Source organism: Danio rerio, chromosome 24 (genome assembly GCF_052040795.2).
Source record: "Danio rerio strain M-AB ecotype USA chromosome 24, GRCz13ab, whole genome shotgun sequence".
NCBI lineage: Eukaryota > Metazoa > Chordata > Actinopteri > Cypriniformes > Danionidae > Danio > Danio rerio.
Window position 1 is genome coordinate 21,410,892 of NC_141044.1, and position 22,788 is coordinate 21,433,679.

Sequence of the window (22,788 nt, forward strand, 5' to 3'; positions counted from 1 at the left end):
TATATGAACAAAATCATCACTTCCTAAAAAACTGGTGCCAAATATCAATTAAAAAATGGAAGTTGCTGCGTTAGGAGAAAGTTTTTTTTGTATATAATAACTTACATTTTAGAACAAGTGGATGTAGTTGTATGCTTTTAGAATCATTTTCACTCGCAATTCTTGGAAGATTTGTGCGTTCTGCTGATGTTTTTCATCAAGGATGGTCGGTACTTCTTTCTCTTATATAATAATAATTCCTTACATTTGTATAGCGGTTTTCTAGACACTCTAGGCCAGTGGGAAAATTTGGCAAGGGTGCTGGGGTTAAATCCCTATTCTTTTTTTGAAGGACATCTGAACATTTTTAACGACAACAGAGTCAAGACCTTGGTCTTATCTGAAAGAGGTTATTATTAATAAATATTATCTCATTCATTCATTCTCTTTTCGGCTTAGTCCCTTTACTGATCTGCCACAGCGGAATGAACCGCCAACTTATCCAGCATATGTTTTTACACAGCGGATGCCCTTCCATCTGCAACCCATCACTGGGAAACATCCATACACACTCATTTACACACACAGACTATGGACAATTTAGCTTACCCAATTCACCTATAGCACGTCTTTGGACTTATGGGGGAAACCAGAGCACCCGGAGGAAATCTACAAGAGCACGGGGAGAACATACAAACTCCACACAGAAATGTCAACTAACCCAGCCGAGGCTCGAACCAGTGACCTTCTTGCTATGAGGCGACAGCACTACCAACTGTGCCACCATGTCGCACCATTAATAAATACAACATTAAATAATGTAAAGGTCTCATCCTTTACCCAAACATACCAGTCACTTTACACCATTTTTATCATTCCATGGTCGGTTGAAGCAAAATCACATGACTTTTGATGCGCATGCTGGAATTTATTAATTTGGTAAATGAGTTTCCATTGTACAGTAGTTTATGTGTGCAGTTTTTCATATTGGATAAATGTTTATCCTACTCAGTTGTGCACATATTTTTTATGTGAATTTTTGAAATTTATGCGCATCTTGGCATTTCCATCCAGGCTTTTTTATGCGATATTCCAAAATGTGCATACATATAGGTGGATGAAAACACAGCTAAGTGTAACTAAAACAGTAAAGCAGCCCTTTATAATTTTACAAAATATTTTAGCACCAAGTCAACATATATGAATGATTTCTGGAGATCACATAACAGTGAAAACTGTAATAATAATGTGTGAAATTCAGCTTTGAAATGAATTAGGAATAAAAATGTAATCATAAGGTATTAAAACTGTGAAGAAAAATGTATGGAACTGTAAGCTGTAGTAATGTTTTACTGGTGTTACTGCAGCTTTCATCAGATTAATGTATCCTCTGTTTAAAAATATTTAAATGATATTACAAAAAAATATGAGTTGTAATTTAAATACTTATAGGCTTGTCTTGCAGGGAAATATAGAAAAAAAAAAACTTCATGATAAATATCTCGGTTGTTTTTCTTTTTTATATACCTACATCGAGCAACATGTACTGTCTAAAGTTTTAAAAGCAAAATTGTTGATTTAAATGAAAAGTTTCATGACTCTTCTAAGCATAAAGAAGCCAGCTTAAAAGGTGAACTAACCTTCCATTTCACCCGTTGACCATTCACCCACTTTGATTTACAGAGGCCACAGGCTTCACTTCACTTCCACTGCCAAAAGACATTAAATCAGCGACAGCAAAGTCTACCTCATCAATATTTGTCCCCCATAAAACACGGGCCGAGTAGCAAAAGTTCATGACAGGAAGAGGAAGCACCGCTGGTGGATTATGAAGTGTTTATTTACAAGGTTATCTGTCCTGCACCAGGGCTTCAGTGAAAGAGCATCCGTCGATGATTTACCCTTTTGGCATCTCCGTTCAACGTAATTCTACCTCGGTAAAAAGTGAGAAAGCTTGGTTGGTTACTATTGGATGTCTGATGCCAACACTTTTGTAGTTTAAAAATCTTTTAAAAATTTTATAATTGCAATAAATTTTGACTCTTCATTAAACATTATATGATTAACCCTCAAAAGAGATAATAGTTAAAAGGATAGTTTACCTAAAACAGAAAATGTTCTCACTCTTCACTTATCACAAAACAGTTTCTTTCTTCTGTCAAAGACAAAAGAGGATAGTTTGAAGGATGCCGGAAAACCATAACTCCTATGGAAGTCAATGGTTAATGGTTCCAGCTTTTTTCAAATTGAACCACATGAAAAGTTTGGAACCATGTGAGGTTGAATAAATATGATGGCAAATAAAAGTTTTGGGTGAACGATTCTTTAGTTCAGGGAGGAGTACTCTAAGGCCGTACTCACACTAGGTACAGTTGCCTCAAACCGGGCCAAAGCACGCTTGTCCCCCCTCCCGTCTCCCCCGATAGCCCGCGCTCACACCACAAACGGGCTTCGGCAAGCTTACGTCATCGCTGCTGCGCTGGTTCAGTGAGAAGCACTCTCTCACTCAGCAGCACAGTGGTGATTTCTCTCGTTTCAGTCGTTTTATATGCCGTCAAATATTTCGCCAAACAGTCCTTAGGGATGCGGGGACACGCAGTCAGATATTTCGCCGAACAGATCCGCCACTTTTTCCGCTCATAAACAATCATAAAGCCCTCGTGCTGCAGGAATGAGGAGGTCTGCTGAAGGTGCGCAGCTGTCGTGCAGTGAGGGGTCTGCGTCTTTAATAAACTACGGCAGTTTGCATTCACTGAACAGTAAGAATTATTAATAAATCCATATGAAACAGCCCCTTAAAAGTCACTTCTCGCTTTCAGTTTCGGGCCTTGGCCCAAGTGAACCGTGCTAGAGCCCGATTCAGCGCACTCACACTTCTCAAACGATCCGGGAAACGGGCCTGGGCACGGTACGGATGACAAAGTGTGAGTAGGCCCTAATACTCATTCATGCATTCAGAGCTATTTACACTGTTTCAAAAAAAGATTTGGATGTAACAGAGTTATTATTTTTGTACTGGGACATAACTAGTTTCTTTTTTTTATTATTAATTTCAATTTTTTATTTTTTTTTTAGTCTGTCTCATGATTACATTACCAGTGCGACACAGGATTTGGCTGAGAATGAATTCCATAAAGTGTGTTTCTTTGAATGCGAGATAAGGCTGATTTTATGTAGTCATAGCTCATTTTACCATTTCACATGTCATTTTTCAATGCATCAGCTGCCCCCTCCCTCCTTTGTGAAATGTTTAGAACTCATCAATTTTACATATTTCCATGGAGACACATTTGGTATGTGACATGTCATTCCACATCCCTATGCACTGCAATGGAGATTAGAGCTTCTGGATTTACATCACATCAACCAATTTAACAGCTCCTAAAGTACATGCAAGTAAAAAGCTCTTTAAAGGGCCATGAAACCCCCTCTTTTTCGGTTCAAGTCTAGCTCAGAATTTAAAAAAAAAATGCTCAGTAATGGGCATGGCCGGCAGAGCAGGGAAAAAAGAGGAGGGAGAACAACTGTTGTCAGTTGGCACACAACGTGAGACGCAAACCTTTACAAGACCCATGATTGTATTTTACAAAGTAAAAATGTAAAGAAATACAGTAATTTAATGCCCTGCTACCTTTTTTATTCATAATTTTATATTCACATAACCACAATTTGTTATATCATCATAAAGATAATCATGTTTATATAAACACTATAAATGACAAGGACTTCTCTCCTTCTCAATTCCCGGGTCTGAATGCAGACAGTGGATAGTTGTGCAGCAGGCCTCTTGCCCTGTCTATTCAAACCATTAGCCCTGCCAGTAGTCTGGAGATTTTAAACATAAGGGCGAACACGGCACCACGGATATATTCGATGTGTCTGAATAGTAACAAACTCCACTGATAAAATACAAAGTCCACCATTCTCCAATTCTCGTACAGCTCTCCTAACAAAAATAATTTCTGCAAACCAACAGCTTTGCTGTATCGGCCCTGACAGAATCACAGGGAAAAACATGCAACAAAACCTGTGGATTATGGGAACAAACACAAATGACCCGAGCCGTGCGCAGACACAGTCTCACCCAGTTTTGGGTCTTACAGCTTGGCAGTTTTGCCCTGCCTTCAGAAAGCACATGCTCTCATGAATAATTAGGAAGCAGGGTCTTCTCATAGGACGAAAAATCCGCTTTGAATATTAATTAAATAATAATTATTTTAAACTCAGAAGATGAAATTAGCTGACAAATGCTCAAAACTATCCAGTTTTCCCCACAATTAAAGCTGAAAGTTGCTAATGTTGTCTTAACTGATGCTCAACACAAACAAATCTATTAAAATTACAAAAAAGTACTCAAGGGTGTCTTGAACCTTTAACTGGGAGAAGAATAGAGTAAACATTCTAGTTACCTAAACAGTGTATATCTTTGCAAATAACCGCGTTGTATTAGTATATGTAAAATAAGTATTACTGCTGTCTTCAATAGATATCAGCTTGCATTTTACAAACCACATTTTTGCCATTCAATGTGTTTATTAAAATGTCTTTATTAAAACTTAGGCAAACATCAGTTCATTGAAAGTAGTGCTAAGTTTTGATCTTTGAAAAGTGTCATTCTTCTCTTTTTCTGACTTGGTGACAGGCATTGTGGTATGGCAGATTTGAATTTAAAAGCTGATCAATGATGTACTGACCGCACTGACCAGCTAAGACTGATCACTGTTATTGTATGCATTACAAAGATTTTTAAAAATACATTTTTAACAGCGATATAAGGATGTAGTCAGTCACTAAATTAAAGTTGCTGCAGTTGTGCCCTGTTGGCTCAGTTGATCTTCCCACAGCACACCTCCAGGTGCTCATTTTTTAGAAAATCTGAAAGCTGTAACCTTGTCTTATAAGTATTTAAAAAAGAACTTAAGACTTTTTGGAGGAAAGATGGATGGAGTACTCCTCTGTAAATTAATATGAGCTTGGGCAAAGTAATACACCCCCTTTAAATTCAAAGTTATACGCAAAGCAGTTCACGATCTAACAGTTTTCAATGAACCAAAAGGTAAGATATTCACAGCACATTAAAAACTGAAAGCAGTTTAAGTGCTGTCAATTCTCAAGATTCATAGCGTCGGATGTTATACTATTGCCTATTTCGCACTGCATGTGGTTAAGTCTTCATTTTATTGAAGTCTTCTCATTAATATATTTGCCTGGTGTCGAAATAATGAGTCATTTGCATTCAGGCGAGTGCTTTCAAGTCTTTCTCCTAGCTGGAGTTCTTGGCTATACTGAATTACACCCTGTTTTCCGGTTAGAGATGTAGCACGCTGTTTACTTTGATGGGATCTTTACAGAAAAGCTTCTTTGATTCACCTTTCGAGACTGCATTGAAAACGCCAGCGTAATCATACTATGAACAAATGATGATGTCTTTGCCAGACCAATTTAACTGTCTGGGAACTAATGAATGACCGGCCTGGATGCATCATCATGAGGCATTATTTCTGAACTGAAGAGCAAATGATTTTGCAGTTCACTCGTGTCTTTGTAAGTATGTCTTATCAGGGTCATTATAGAGGGAAGTGAACCTTGCACTGTTGTAAAAGACCTTATAAAATGTGTTTTATTGCTTTTCGATTAATTGTTTGAAAAGCGTGAACATTTGACCCTTAGAAATCACAATTTTTTTAAATAGTCATAAATGCATTAGGTTTAAAGGTTGATGTAAAACACTAATATGAAATGGATATGTTTGTATTAAATAATGTCTAAAAACCCTAAAATGGATAATTTGGATGTAGAATCAAAACACAGAATCTTACACGCACACTAATAATGACATTATTTTTTACCTTTTCTAGGCTTCTAGCTTCTAGGCCAGGGGTGGTCAAGCTCAGTCCTGGAGGGCCGGTATCCTGCATATTTTAGTTCCAACCCCAATTAAACACACCTGAACCAACTAATCAAGCTCTTTCTAGGTATACAAAAATTTACAGGCTGATGTGTCAAAGGAAATTAAACTATGCAGGATACTGACCCTCAGTATCCTGCATAGTTATGCAGGATACAGGACCAAGATTGGGCACCCCTGTTTCAGGCTTTCTGATTTGCTTGCTTGTCGAATTTTGCTCATAATTATGTAATTTCTTAAGTTAGTGATGCATAGATTAATTAATTTAATTCATATTCTGGTATAACCTACAAATATTATTCTAAAAAGCTCTTCAGTTAATTACTATACTATGATGTTTATCTGGAGGCTTTTCTCATGATTACCTGATCTTGACATTTTTGACAGTCCTATTTTTTATTTAAAAAAAAAAAAAAACGTAGTTAACGACAATGGCTCAGTGGAAATATGTGCTTCAGCCTACATGTTTTTGTGAAACTGCAAAAATTAAACATACATTCGACTGCAGTTTGTAGGTAAACGAATGCAGGGTATCCGCAGGGTTCTAAAATGTCTTAAACCTCAAAAGCAAAATTTTAGTCTTTAAAAAGTTATAAATCCACTGAAATCTTGTGTTGTAAAAATCTTTTTGTCTTGTTAAATCTTTTTTTAACAATTATTTTCCCTTTGTTCCCTTAGCTACCTAATCTGGCCATTGACACCCATACAATCTCCAATAATCCATCTCAATAAAACTTTTTATTTAAAAATAGCATTTAAGTACTTTCCTTACAGTAACATTTGCTTAAAAGTTCTCCATTTATTTACTGCTAAGGATTCTGAACTGGCCTACTGTGCATCTGGAAAGTATTCATAGCCTTTCACTTTTTCCACATTATTTTAATGTTACAGCCTTATTCCAAAATGGATTAAATTAATTTGTTTCCTCAAAATTCTACACACAATACCACATAATGACTATGTGATAAAAGAGTTGTTTGAAATTGTTGCAAATTTATTAAAATTTTAAAAAGCTGACAAATCACATGTACATCAGTATTCACAGCCTTTGCCGTGAAGCTCGAAATTGAGCTCAGGTACATTCTGTTTCCACTGATCATTCTTGAGATATTTCTCAACTGTGGTTCACCTGTAGTAAATTCAGTTGATTGGACAGAATTTGAAAAGGCATACACCTGTCTATATAAGGTCCCAGGGTTGATCGTGCCAATGTCAAAGCATTGCCTGTAAGAATTATCTGTAGACCTCAGAGACAGGATAGTCTCGGCAGAAGGCTGGGAAAGATTACAGAAAAATTTCTGCTGCTCTGATTCCAATGAGCACAGTGGCCTCCATCATCCTTAAGTGGAAGATGTTTGGAACCACCAGGACATTTCCTAGAGCTGGACGGGCATCTAAGCTGAGTGATCTGGGGAGAAGGACCTTGGTCAGGGAGGTGATCAGTAACCTGATGGGCACTCTGTCTGAGCTCCAATGTTATTCTGTGAAGAGAGGAGAACCTTACAGAAGGACAACCATCTGTGCAGCAATCCACCAATCAGGCCTGTATGGTAGAGTGACCAGACGGAAGCCACTCCCCGCCTGGAATTTGCCTAAAGGCATCTGAAGGACTCTCAGACCATAAGAAACAAAATTCTCTGGTCTGATGAGACTAAAACTGACCTCTTTGGAGTGAATGCCAAGCATTACATTTGAAGAAAACCCAGGCATTGCTCATCACCAGGCTAATACCATCCCTACAGTGAAGCATGGTGGTGGCAGCATCATGCTGTGGGGATGTTTTTCAGCAGCAGGAACTGGACAGCTAATCGGGATAGAGGGAATGATGAATGTAGCTATGTACAGAGACATCCTAAATGAAATCCTGCTTCAGAGGGCTTCTGACCTCAGACTGGGGCGACTGTTCTTCCAGCAGGACAATGACCCAAAGCACACTGCCAAAATATCAATGGAGTGGCTTCACAACAACTCTGTGAATGTAATTGAGTGGCCCAGCCAGAACAGTAATATTTGTGTACCTTTTCAAATAATATTGAGACCATACATATTCTATTCTAAATTAACATAAAATCACTTACAAAAGCTAACACATACTCTAATATCATATATAAAACATATGATTAAATAATGAGGCTATTTATTAAGAAATTAAATTAAATATTTATTTTTTATTAGGAAATAAAAAAATCATACTTTAATAATAATAATAATAATAATAATAATGGTGATTATGATGATGATGACGATTATTATTTTTATTATTATTATTATTAAGTATTTATTTTTTAATTCTTTAAAAGGCAACTTTCACAATTTGACACATGCAAATAACTGCAGAAGTGTTTTAACCCACAGGCCCATTTTTATATGCAGTACAGATACTTAATAAAAACGTACTATAAATTAAAAGCATTAATGCAAAGACATCAATAGACATCCTGCAGTGTGGTCAATGTGAATGAGGTGTCACAAATGACACGATTCGCTTGAATGAAGCAGCACGAGTTCAGCAATTTTTGCGAATTTTATACGTTTCACGCGAATCGCTCGAGTTGGAAAATCTGAACTTCAGCTGACAGTCAGACTGTGTTTATTAATTATGAGCTTACTCTTGTAGAGGAGGGATTATGACATAGGGTCTGGTATTAATGACCCTAGGGTAAATACTTTTGCCAACACCAGACAACAGTTCAGAGCGCACCTCTGATAGGATCTAGTTGACTCCGGCATCGAAAGCCTAAAACACATAAAGCATATTTTATTCATTTAGCAACGTTGCAAGAGTCACCAAGCAAACAGAAGCCCTGCTCATGATAAACCTACGTATATTGTGTAGTAAATTTGACTTACGAATAAATCAAATTTGATGCAGGAATGAAGCGAATTTGACGCAGGAATGAAGCGAATTTGACGCGGAAATGAAGCGAATTTGCCGCGCGAATGAAGCGAATTTCCTGCGCGAATGAAGCGAATTTCCTGCGCGAATGAACCTAATGCGACGTGCAAATGAAGCGAGTAAACTCAAAAAGTTTATGCGTCTATATACTAATGGATAGCATGATTTGTTCACACATGCCACATTTGGTGTGAATACAGAATGAGTATTTCAGAATAGCAAAAATGTGAACAGCGCATTGGATTTTTTGGATCTGGATTTTGCATCTGGAAAGTGCATTGTAACTTACCCAGAGCATCAGATTATAACAAGTTTTGCAAAAATTCATTCTGCCTACTATTGCTGATTGAACAGCCTGTAGACTGCAGATAAATAACACCAAATTCAACATCCACCTAGAATTTATTGTAGAATTAAATCGAAGGCTTTTTTGTTTAGAAGTCTAGGCAGGTGGGAGAGCTGACAGAAAAAGAGTTATTTTTTTGTCCGTCATCCAGAGCATGTTGACCCGTGCAAGCAGTCACAAAGCATATTTTCACGCTTTCAAGAGTAGAGAATCTTATTGAGCCATTGTAAGTATATGTTTTTTTGTTGCTGAAGCGCTTCACATCTGCTTGTGTCACCAAGCGAAGAAGTGGTAGCTAATCTGTTTCAGGTGTTTAAAATGTTTCCTCTTGATCCTCCTCGCGCTACAACAAGTACTTTCTACCAGTAAACCCAAAGCCATCATGTCCATTAGGATTGCAGTAGAATGCATTACATTATTCATGAGACATATGATGCAATTCTATACCCTTGACGGTTGGTCATAAACCAACTGTGCTGACAATATTACGTTGGTTTTTACACAATCTTTGTGACAATTCCTCACTCTCATAAGCATAACGTTTGAGCAATTGTCCCTGAAAATCATCTTTGTTTCATGCAGCCGTGAAAATGTTCCCTCCTTTTCACAGCACATATTTGGAAAAAAAAAACATAAGTCACCTCTGTTTGTTTATAAATGTGGCGCTGTGCGGTTTTAAATAACAGGATTGCAGGCGTATAACCAAGCTGCTTGATAAATGGGGGAAAGAAAAGTCTTCAAAGGAAAGGCGTCATTCTCAAAGCACCTGGTTTAAAATAACTAATTTATTCAGTGAAATTGCGCAGTGTTTTAAATTCATGTTTGTTACTTCTCGCTATTGTCTGGAGAGTGAATCCCACATCTGTGTGCTTTAGTTCATCAGTTACAAAAAGTCAAGATCACTTCCACTGAACTTTTGCTCATGTAAGACTTCAAAGTCGGAAGGATTATCATTTTGATTTCACTTTTAAAGGTTTTAATTTTTGTGCGTTTCCTGCTGAGAATATGGTGCAACATCTTTCTGAGATTTGTCAGTCTGTGGTGAATTAACAAACTCAAACTGACTCTCAGCAAACACTTTACTGGAAGCCTGTTTGTTTAGCACTTTACATAAGTTGTCATATTGTCTTTTGCACATTTTCAGGCATATATACATTGTAAACTCCAAGTAAATGAAGCAATTTGAGCACAGTAAAACCCAATAAATGAAAAGAACTTGAACTAACTGAGTACTGTAAAACTCAATAAGTTAAGGCAACTCAAACTGTTTGAGGAAACCAATTGCTACAAACCATTTGAGTTAAATAACTAATCTTTATAAATACTGTGAATTTACTCCAGTTAAGTTGAAGTAATGAGGTGTTTAATTAACTCATTACTTTCAACACTGAGTTCAAAACTCTTTTCAAATGAGTGGAATTAACTTTTAGTAAATTTAGAGTTAACTACACTCATTTCATTTGATAAAGTTGACTGTTGATTTTACAGTGTATATTTACCCATTTTATTGATTAGTAATTAAATAGTTTATATTTATGCATATGTTTGTTTAATTATTCAGATTTTATTTGATTTATTTGTTTTTGACAATTTATTATTTTTTTTAGTTGTTAAGCATTTATTTTTAATTTTGTATTTTTTTGCTAAATATATACTGTATATTAGGGCTGCACGATATTGGAAAAAAAGGACATTGCAATATTTTCATTTACTGTGATATTTATTGCGATTATAATTACAATTCGCCATATGTCTTGAATAGCTTGTAAAGAATTCATCATTTTAGATCAATTGGGTTGATTCTGGAGTGTAGTATGTAGGAATGCTCCGAACCGATTTGCCAGAGATTCGATCGATCTGTCACATTTCATGACTCGATCGGAACTCGCTAAACTGGCTGAGCTCATGAACCTATCATGAACCTGTTGTTTACGAGTTTAAAAGCAGTATTTATTGCAAGTTACAATATTGCAAGTTCATTAAAACCTGGCTGGAAATATTAGAGAAATAAATAAAAAAATTAAATCATTTTTAACTTGAAAATTCAATAATACAACTTAATAAACGTTTAAATAAAAGTGATTTATAGGCCCATTTCCTTTTAGTAAGAAGTAATGGATTTATGGGTGCTTTTTAATTTCTTATGCATCAAATATGTGCTCTAAACTTCATTGAGACACGATGAATTATTCTTTCATCATTTGCGATGTTTCCAAATTGCTTTGTTAGTCATTTTCTTGCAATTTTTTTTATCTGTTTTATCATTTGCAAAGCTGCTTCAGATCATTAAATGTCCACACAAAATGTTAATAAGAGATATTTAAGAGATTAAATACAACATCTTTCATTTTTTCTATTAGGTTAGGCATTTAAGTCTCATACTTAATGTATTTAAATGTTCATTAATGTGCTTTTTGCATTATAAAGCTTGAAGCATCAGAATCGGTACTCTGTATCGGCCGATCACAATGACAAGGATCTGGTACTCAGTAAGCAAAAATCCTGATCGGTGCATCCCTTGTATTATGATTTTAAAAAATGACAAGCAAAGTTAAAAAAAACAAAAGCAATAAATATACAATGATTTATGGTTTTCTGGGGAGTCAAACAGTATTCACAAACAGAAACTAAATAATCACTGTATAATAATAATAAAAATAATAATAATAATAGTAATAATGTTTTTATTAATCACTCTAAGGTTAAAATTTAAAAAGACTCCACTATGTTAAATGTAATGTCTGGTCAACTATAATCCTGACTACATTGGAGATCCCTGCAATGTGACTCACGGAGGGCAGACTGGCACATTGTGATATCGATGCTGAAACAATATATTGTGCAGCCTTGTGTATGTGCCCTTTTAGGTACTTGTTTAATATTTAGTTATTGTAAATTGTAAAATATTTCATTTTTTATTTTTTTTTATATGGACTGTGTATATATATTAAATCTGATATGTATTGCTAATTTTACTGTATACACCTCCATGTACCCCCAAATCGTCATACTGTATCCCCCCAAAATTAATATGTATTGTATAATAACTTACTATATATTAATACTACATCAGATGTATTGCTAAATATAAATATATGTTTGATACACCTTTATGCATTATTATTTTCCTCGAATTTAAATATTTATTAAAAGTGTTTTTATTTTTTATTTTTTCTTGCTTGTAATGAATATAAAATGTTTGATATATTTATTATATTAATTACATATACTATTATATATTGTAATATTAAATTGTATGTTTTTCAGAAATAAATACATACTGTGCATTATGAAATATAGACAAATATACAACATTGTTTTAATTAAGAACTGTTAAATTATCAAGTAGTATGAACATCATTTAAATGCATTATATATTTAAATATCCACAGTTTTACTGAGATATAATACATAAGATTTCTCATGGCTTTAATAAATAAAATAACTAAATAATTTGACATATACAGGTATTACATATAGTGTAGGTTAAGACTTATTATGTAAATGTGTCTGTCATGTCCCTCATCAAAACCAGTGGCGTGTTTAACTGGATTTAGCTTCCCAGCAGCCTTACCTTGAAAATGACAAGACTCACCATGCTTATCAGAATCGATGATGATCCTGACAGGACAGACTGACCTTCATCCTGGAATGATTAGTGCTTTTGCGAAAGGCACAAGGGAGCCATTACTGTCAGCCTGGCCATGATCTAGAATAATCTATTTGTTTTCATTTCAGCATGTCAGCAGTTACCGAGATGGGCTCTGAAATGACTTCAAACGTATAGCCGTATAATGTGATTTCAATGATATTTATCTCCTCACTCATTTTTGATTCAAGATCTGAGTTGTAATGAAGCCCACGCACATCCTGATTTTGCAGAGTTAAAGATGTTCTCAGATCAGCATAATTTTCTGATCGTCATTATCCTCGTTCTTGTCCAAAATTTAATCAGAAGCTAATCCCTACTCTTAAAACTAAGTATAAATTACTCCTTAAATAGGAGGTAAATAATAGGGGAATAACAATGATGAAGCAATGTTGAAGTTTTTGACGTGGTTTCCGGCTGATCTATTAATGAATCAAACTCAGACTAGAGGTTATGACTATCAGAAAAACATATTTATTTGAATATTTTCTAAAAAAGCAGAGACATCCATAAGCAGACCCATCTCTAGTCTCTTCCCAGGACAATCTAAAGCAGGGGTCACCAATCTCAGTCCTGGAGGGTTGGTGTCCCTGCAGGGTTTAGCTCCAACTTGCCTCAACACACCTGCCTGGGTGTTTCAAGTATACCTAGTAAGACCTTGATGAACTTTTTAGGGGTTGGAGCTAAAATCTGCAAGACACGGGCCTCCAGGAACAAGTTTGGTGATCCCTGATCTTAAGTGTCTGTGTTCTTTACAATCTTTATACAGATTTTCTCTCCCCACCTCTATATGTTCTTGTTTTAACTTCGACCATTTTAGGATGTTTTTTCTTAACTGAGAGGTTTAGTATATCTTTAGGTGCTCATGTTATTCTGGGCCCTGTTCCCCGCAATGCAAACACCAAAGTTGTCTTTCATTGATGCAATCTCCTCTGAGTGTTTACATACAATGCCATGATGATACATTATTTTATAATTTGTCACTCACTTTTCTGAAAGCCTCTCACAGATATAATATGTGTGTTTTACATATACAATCAATGTTTTACATCAGAGTTGGCCAAACTCTATCCTGGAGGGCCAGTGTCCTGCATATTTTAGTTCCATCCCCAATTAAACACACCTGAACCAGCTAATCAAGCTCTTTTTAGGTGTAAAAAACGTCCAGACAGGTGTGTTGAAGGAAGTTGGAGCTAAACTATGCAGGACACCGGCCCCCAAGGACTAAAGGTGGACACTCCTGTTTTACATATGAACTTATTCTCCAGCAGTTCCAAACAATAGTGACCGCACACATTCCTCAGCATGACACCCATCCTACACACACCACCAGTTGTCACCTTTCTTTTCAAGATACACCACCAATTGTGAACCTTTTTTCTTGAAATACATGTCTATACATCTATAGATGGTTATACAGGTTGACTTACTCAACACCTCAAATGTTATTGGCTCGTTTTCGGACATGGTTTCATGATCAACATAGGAACATGATGCACATTTTAAAATGATTTGTTGTGAAGCTGACTTATTAATCTCTTTTTTTCTTATTTTTTTAGTAGCACCAATACAGTACAATAAATGTCAATACACTAATGTCAAAACACTGTTTATGTTATAAAACAGATTTTTATCAAGAAAAACTTAACAAAAAACGTAATTGTTTTATATAAAGTACGTTTAAATAATAGTTTTATTTAGTTTGTACATTTTTCATCTTATCGTTGGAGTGGATTTTTATAACATTTTGTGATCATACATGAGTACATTAGTTTGGGGACCATTAACTAACCATGACTGTTGTCTCATATGCTTAAAAAACATCACATTTGCTGCTTATCAATAGTAGAGTGCTGTTAAGTGTTAAGGTATCTGCTAATAAAATTGCTAATAAACTGTACATTATAGGGATATTCTGATTACAAGTGAGAATATTTAATTAGTTTTGATTATGTTGTTAAATGTATAAAGGTTAGTTTACTTACCAAAAAAAAAACTTGTCATTTAAGACATCTAAGGTGTTTTTCTCCATATTGTTGACTTCTATGGTGTTACTTGGTGAAATTACCAGTCATATTTGGTACAAACTACAAAAAATTAAGCTTTTAACCACAAAACCTCATCTTGCACTTGCTCAGAGATATGTATCCTTGAATTTACATATTACGTAGTCACATTGAAAGGTCAAGCTTGATGTATGTGGAAACACCAACTCAGTGTTTACAAAGCGAACGTGCAAAAAGTCAAGTGCCTTTTACAAACAACAAAAAACATGATTTTAAAGTTGGAAAAGATAATAAGATGGAGTGTATCATGCTTTAAAGCTACATTAAAAATTACACTAGGAAATTCTAACCATTGAGCTCCATAGAAGTCCACTATATGGAAAAAAAATGGAAATCCTGGAATTCCAAAAATGAAAATTCTGTTATTAATTACTCACCCTCTTGTAGTTCCAATCTTCTGAGACCTTTATTCGTCTTCAGAACACAAATAAAGATAGTTTAGATTAAATCCAAGAGCATTCTCCTTGGACAACAATGGTCATGATACTTTTGAAGTTCAGAAAAGGAACCAAAAACTTTGTCAAAACATTCTACAGTATGTGACTTCACTGATTTTGCTTTATTCATACAAATCTCTAACCTTTGTGAACTTTAAGAAAAATGTCAAATCAGCTTTGTTTGCCAATGTCGTATTTTTCGTCTCATGTTTATTTCAGATGATATAATATATTGCTATTAGAGTCAACAGTTCCAACTGCAAGCGTCATTTTGCCTATAGTAAATGTGCTTCCTGACCTGTCAACCTAGACTTAAAATATATAGTTTTTGGCATGTAAAATTGTTCATGGAGCATCATATGATTACAGCTGAGCCACTGAAGTCACATACAGTAGAATCCTTGATAAAGTTTTTGATTTCTTTTCTTAAACTTCTTACCACCCTGTTTAAGGAGGCTCGAGAGCTCTCTCATTGAATCTAAAATATCACACAGGTCTCAGGAGATTGAAAAGACAAGTAAATAATAACAGAATTTTTATCATTTTTTGAGTGAACTAACTTTTTGCTCTATGTAATTGCCAAAACACCCATAAACACTCCTACTTTTGTTGTTACAGCCCAGATCCGGGCCTGTGCGGATGGAGGTGCCAATCACCTGTACCGGCTCACGGAGGGCCGTCGCGAGAGGTGAGAACCCTATTTCAGCTCCCATCACTATTGACTCTGAGGGCAGAGATGGATCTGGCGATGTCAAGGTTTTGGTGTCATTGCACATGTTCATTCTCAGAAGTGCTGGACTTGTAGGAGGCCTCAGGAGTATCCAGAGTGCTTTCAGAGGACTTAACTCCTAATCCATCACCTTTTGTCAGTGGCTGACAGGCCAGATTCATCTCCAGGCCTCTAAATTGGGTACCTCTCTCCTCTCCTGAGCTCTTTTCAATTGTTTTCTTTTCTTTGGGTCCCTTCCTGTTTTTGCCACCTAAAAATAACGCAGAATCCCAAACTCTCCGAGCACTGAAATCACAGCTGAGTGATGGGACTTCACAGATAAGTGTGAGTTTGTTTATTTAAAGGGATAGTTTTCTCGGAATATGAAAAATCTGACTAATTACTAATAATATACAGTTGAAGTCAGAATAATTAGTTCCCCCTGAATTGTTAGCATCCACCAGCACCCCCCGCCCCCAATCCCAATTCATCAAGGATTTTTTCAACACATTTCTAAACATAATAGTTTTAAGAACTTATTTCTAATAACTGGGTTTTTTAGGATGACAGGGCATGGTATTTTACTGGATATTTTTCAAGACACTTCTATACAGCTTAAAGTGACATTTAAAGGCTTAACTAGGTTAATTAGGTTAACTTGGCAGGTTAGGGTGATTAGGCAAGTTGTTGTATAATGATGGTTTGTTCTGTAGACTATCGAAAAAAATAGCTTAAAGGGGTTAATAATTTTGACCTTAAAATGTTTTTTTTTTTTTTTTTATAAAAACTGCTTTTATTCTAGCTGAAATAAAACAAATAAAAGTTTTTTCAAAAGAAAAAATATTATCAAACATATTGTGAAAATGTCCTTGCTTTGTTAAACATCATTTGGGAAATATTTGAAAAAGGGGGGCTAATAATTTTGACTTCATATACAGTATTGCACTGTTAGACATTTTATTGAATTTTTGCAACTTACTGTCAGCCCTGCTGCCATACTACAATTTAATTTGACAGTAAAATTACCTTTAAATAGTAGGATGCCCTTTACCACATTTACATTTACTTTAAATACTTTTTACAGAATTTATTTGCATTTTACACTAGCAGTACAAAACCGTTATTTTCAGTGTTTACTATGGAAATTAATGCATTCAGAACAAGTGATGAAATGTATTTTACATACATTTTAGGATACAAGATGTTAGTTGATCATTTTTTCATCATCTGTCTCATTTTTGTCTTCAACTACAGTAGCAGTACTTGATTACTTTGATTACAATAGAATACCGTAAATCCCTAATATGCAGTAAGTTATTGTAAAAGATTTACAATTACACCCAAATGCAGTGCATATTTTATTAGTGAACAGTAAAGAATATATGTGGTATTTTACTGAGCATTTTTGCAGTAAATAACTGTAAAATTGTTTAACAGTGTGGGTAAAAAAAGAAGTAATATATTACAATAAAAATGCTAAATAACATAAAATCAGGTACATAAAGTAGCACATTTAGTTACTTAAAAAAGTAACTTTAGATTGTAATACATTACTTTTTTTTCCCAAATTGCTCACTGTAGTTTAATTTGCAAAAAGCCAAAGCTACAGTATAAAAATTATTCTAGATGAACATCTTTTACGGAGGCAGTGCTTTTTAAATTCTGCTTTAATGAAGGAAAGAAATGAAATGTTTTTACAAGGAATTCAAGGGATAGTTCAACCAAACGTACCATGTCAATCAAAAAAAGAAAAAAAGAAAACTTGACAATTCTGTTACTAAAACTAAAGTTATTCTGTTGTTTCTGTTCCTTGTAAATCTGCTCTTTGTTTAATTTGCAAAAAGCCACAACTAAGAAAGATGAAGACTAGTGAAGAACATTGGCTGGCAGTTTATATTGCAGAAATGTGAAGCTTATAATTAAATCAAAGCACTTGCAGTTCATTAATTCTGTTAAGCAAAATTGTGAAATTACCTTGGATTAGCAAGAGTTTTCACATTAAAAATTGTGTTAATATACCTTTTGAGTAAAATATTGACAATCTTCTTTGCTGGAATAAATATTATGACCCAAAAATTTGGTTTGTCCAGTTTTTACCCAAGTTATGGTTAACAGTTATTAAGTTAAACCAGAATTTTTAAAGCATATCAACAAAAATCAACTGATTTAACTTCCACATTTTTTTTAAATTGCAACGGTCATTAGTTGCTCCACAACGATTATTATTTATTAATAAAGCATACTACACACTCCATCTAAGTCAAGTGCACTTCTTTACGTTTAAAATTAATAAGCATGATATTGGCATTAAGAAACATGAGTCAGTAAAATGGCTTTGAATAGGGTTGAAAACAGCAAGTTGGAAGATAAAGTAGATATATATTCAGCTACATATGAAGACTGAGCTGCTGCCTCACAACAGCTGGTTTATTGTGACGGCAGGCATATTTAAGGGAGTGCAAATGCCTTTGCAGGGAGCTAATGATCCATTCAGCGCACTGCCAGTAAAGTATGTTTCGACTGCGATCGTCAGAAGCTTGTTGTTTTGAGCTTATCAGCTTGCAGCAGCTCTGCCAAAGACACCTCAAAGGACGCTCCAAAAAATAAACAATATCTTTTGAATGCGCACATGCAGCAGGCCCGGTTCCATGTCACATCCATCAATTCTCTTGTACCTGTCATTGCTTTACTCCTTATGCTTTTGTTGTCATCTGTAGATTTTATTCAGAGCTGCCAGAACTGAGCATAGAAGTTTTCTCTAGACAGTTCTAGCCATATGCAGTGTCAGCAGGGAATATCTACTCGCTGGAAATTTAATTGGGTATGAGAAATAAGCAAATTATTCCATATTTGTAGATGAATATCATTAACAGAAGCAGTGCTTTTTAGTTCTGCTTTGATGAAGGGAAGAAATTATAGTTTTCTTTTTTAAGGAATTCAAGGAAAAAGCCAAAGTTACTCATGTCAATTAAAATAAAATAACAATAATTTACTCCATTCTATAATTAAGTTAGTTACTCTGTTTACAAACCCAATGTAAATCTGTTTATGTATTTTGTTGGTTTGAATTATTTAAATCCTTTAAATAAATTAGTTATTGAAGTGCACAAAACAAATGTAAATAATTCACATGCTTTCATTAGTAAAGCTACTCTGATTTATTGAGGTTTTCAAGTGAATCCTGATTATAAATTAGTTATTATTTGATTAACCTGGTCTGAATGTTTTAGTAAATTAGTTAATCATGTTTACAAAAATTGCATATTGTAATGATTTGTTGAATAATTAACTTTTTTTAAATAGATAGTAGAATTAGATTATCTTAAGTTGATCTGATTGATGAAATCAGATTGAATCATTATTGTATAGATCTTTGTAATAATCTGAATGACTGAAATTTAAATTAAATTTGCGATATTTTGTTTTGCTGCGATAAATATTGTGATGTGAATATAATTTCACCAGATTATTTGAAAAGCTTTATTTGGAAAAGTTATATTAATCTAGATCAACTGGACAGATTGGGTCTTTTTGTAGTGCATCTGCATAAAGTTTAATAAATTACAAGCATATATAAATATGACAGAGCAAAAATAAAATAAAATAACATGGTAATCATTCTATAAATTGAAATTTTAAAAATTGAAAAATCATTTAAAAACTATGCATCAAACTCAAAGGCAGTGTTGTTTCTTGTGTCCAAGACTGTGATGAAATAAAAATCTAGTCCATAATTGCTTTTTGTAATGAAAAAAAACATCATTTTGTACCAAATCAGTGGCATCATTTGATAATTTGGTAATTGAAGAATTTTGTAATTTTTATTAACATTTAGTAGTTGTGATCAGGACTGATGTTGATTAACAGATTTATGCAAAAGAAAAGCAAAAAAATAAAAAATCTGATGCATTTTTATAGCAGTTCAATTTAGTGGATGTTTTTATCCCTAAAATAACAAAAGGGTAGTAAATTTAAACAGTGCACTGGAGTTAAATACCCTATGAGAGCAATGAATGCTTATTTAGTCAAAGTTAACCAGTGACATAAAGATTTACTCATCTGTTTGGATTTAATCAAAAGTTATCAAAACTATTGAACAAAACTTTGTTACCAGTCACATCTGAGTTTTTATTAATACCAGAGGGCAAGGAAAATTCAGAAAAGAGGGCAAGAATGTGTCAAAGTCTATCCTGGGCTTTTTCTCCAGAGCTTCTGTTGGTTTATCACAGGGCACATTTTAAGGCCCTGTTTACACTAATACATTTTAGTTTTAAAATGCATAAGTTTAACTATGGTTATGGCTTCCCCGAAAACTATGCATTTTGAAAACACTGAAGAGGCCGTTTTGGTTTTAAAAAGCTGCTGCTCCGTGTTAGTGTGGATGGGGCAAAACAGAGACATCTAAAAACGGAGGCATGGCTGCAGACATTCACCTGTCTGACTGGGGCTTTTTCCTCAATATTAAGTGCACAAAGTTCAGTCTTGCATCCTTTCTTTGCAAGTTCAAAATTCTTAAGTTTGATATGGAAAATAAACTCTCGAGACATGTAAGGTAAATCCTCAAAGAGAACAGTGTTCTTTATAATGTCATTCACATCCCCTTGGCTATGTTGTTTCACTATCCTAACAATAAAATGAAAACATTATATAAAAAACTGCCTATTTTCTATTTAATATTAACAACTTTACAGAACAACAACTTAACCAAAAATGTTGAGGTGTCATGTAGCTACATATTTTTAAGGCCGTTATTTACTGTATGCATAAAATAACAAAACAGAGCCTATAACATAACTGCCTCCTTTCATTTTCACTGAAAAATATGAAACATACCCTATCGTATGCTAAACATCAGTTTTAATAATCAATAATGACCATTATAAAAGTATAACGCAATAAGCTTATACAATGTAAGAAATAAAGGCAAGCAATCAGACAATTGTGCAGAATCAGTGTACATGGTTACATAAATTAGTATATTAACTTAACTGTGCTCAGCCAAAGCACGTTACCTGAGAACAAGTAATAGGTTCTAAAGACAAAAGAGTTGTCAGATAGAGACAGCATGACTTAAATATAGATCACGTTTAACAACTATAGTGAGATGAGATCCAGTATCCTTGATGAACTTTCCGACGTGCGCTGCTCTCACCTGGGATTCTGTGCTCAAAGCACCTGCTGGCTGCCTGGAGCTCAAACGTGCGCATATGCTGCAACACGTGTGTGTATGGTCATGTGTTTTTAGTGGTGTAGTGTGCTTGGAGATCTTTTCAGAAACACTAGGTGAAACACCAGTGTGGACGTGGATAATTTTCATTCTAAAATGGCGTTTTAAAGCTAAAACGTATTAGTGAAAATGGGGCATAAGTCTGTGGAAAATCCATCCCTACAAGTGCTTATTTAAATGTTTCTTTTATGTTGGCTCTGTCAAAATGGTCTGTCAAATTGGACGATGCTGGAATCTTGCAACATTGCATGTTGTTAGGACATGGTGTTACAATGTAACTTGCTCAGCTAATGTTTACGTTTTGTAATATTTATATCATTTGCTGATTAAAAAACACCTGACGTGACAACTTAATTGGGTAAACTGGTAGTGGGCAGGTTATAGAGACCAAAATAATGACAGGTATTCTGACACGGAAAGCACATTTGAAAGAATATCCAACTTTAGCATTGTTTTTTAGATAAACAAGTCTGTTCACATACTGTAGTATGTTTCTTCAAAATCTGCAAACATATTACACTGTAAAAAGTGCTACACTCACAAAGTTGGTTCTATCTACTTTAAATAATTGCAATCTAGTTAATTTTATTTGTTTTATACCAAAAAAATAAAATTTGCTTCCTCTTTACTTAAAATATATCAGTTTTTATATAACTGTATATTTTAAATAAAACTAATGCAATTTATTTGAGTAGATTTTTGTACGTGGTTATTGTGTAGAATAAATGTTATAAAAGTGAGTTGACACAGACAATTTATTAGAGCAGCTGTCGATGTGGGCAGGTGTTCATAAAACGTGATTTTAATAGTTTGGCGTGACTCCTTTTTCATTGCCCGGGATTTAGCAGGCAGACGCAGCTTCTGCAATGGTCGACATTAACTGCTCCCAGCAGCGGATCTGATTAACACGGTAAGTTGCAAATTTAGCCGAATGATAATTGTAAAGTCATGCAAAACTGCTGTCTTCGCTAGGCAGGTGAGGTTTTAGCTTTGTAAATTGTACTGTAGCCTCAGGTATGTTAACAGTTAGACTGCTCTCACATGGAAAGCTAAGTTGGCTAACGCTAACCAACGCTAGTTTATACTAACGATTAAAAGTGATATTATTGAGAAAAATAGTGAAAGTAGTTTTAAAACACTTAGTAGGTAAAACTAACGTTGCAGAACCGATTAACAAGGTCACTGGTGGGCGGTCGGGGTGTGGGGGTTCAGTTTGTTAGCGCTAACTTAGCTAAAGTTAGCTCACCTAAGTTATAGCAGCACATTAAGGATGGATATTAAATTCAGAAACGTATGCAACAGTTAAGTAGTTTGTGTTTAACGTAAGAGAAAGTATAACTTAAAGTTTGTGTTTTAGAGATTTAGTCCATAAGTTTTTTAATGCTGCATAGTGAATAAATTACAGATTTACAATTTATTTTAACTTAAATTACATTTACTACTGATGTTTACAGAACCATTTAAATTGTATGCACCTCATTCTAAAATGCATGTTCTTGGTCTTTAGATACCAAAGTGATTTTGTTACCTGTGGATCTTCAAACTTCACATCCAGGTAAGAAAAACATTAG

At 34.6% G+C, this 22,788-nt stretch overlaps 1 protein-coding gene across 3 annotated transcripts in view; it reads left to right on the forward strand.

The window, feature by feature from the left end:
* tpk1 (thiamin pyrophosphokinase 1) overlaps positions 1-22,788 on the forward strand; it is a 163,464-nt gene that overhangs the window by 39,272 nt on the left and 101,404 nt on the right. For all 3 annotated transcript variants that reach the window (XR_015524385.1, NM_001006074.1, XM_087308521.1), the window contains 1 exon segment: positions 15,900-15,969. Coding sequence is in view for 2 of the 3 variants with exons in the window: in NM_001006074.1 (NP_001006074.1) it covers positions 15,900-15,969 (70 nt within the window). In the remaining variant the exon portion in view is untranslated.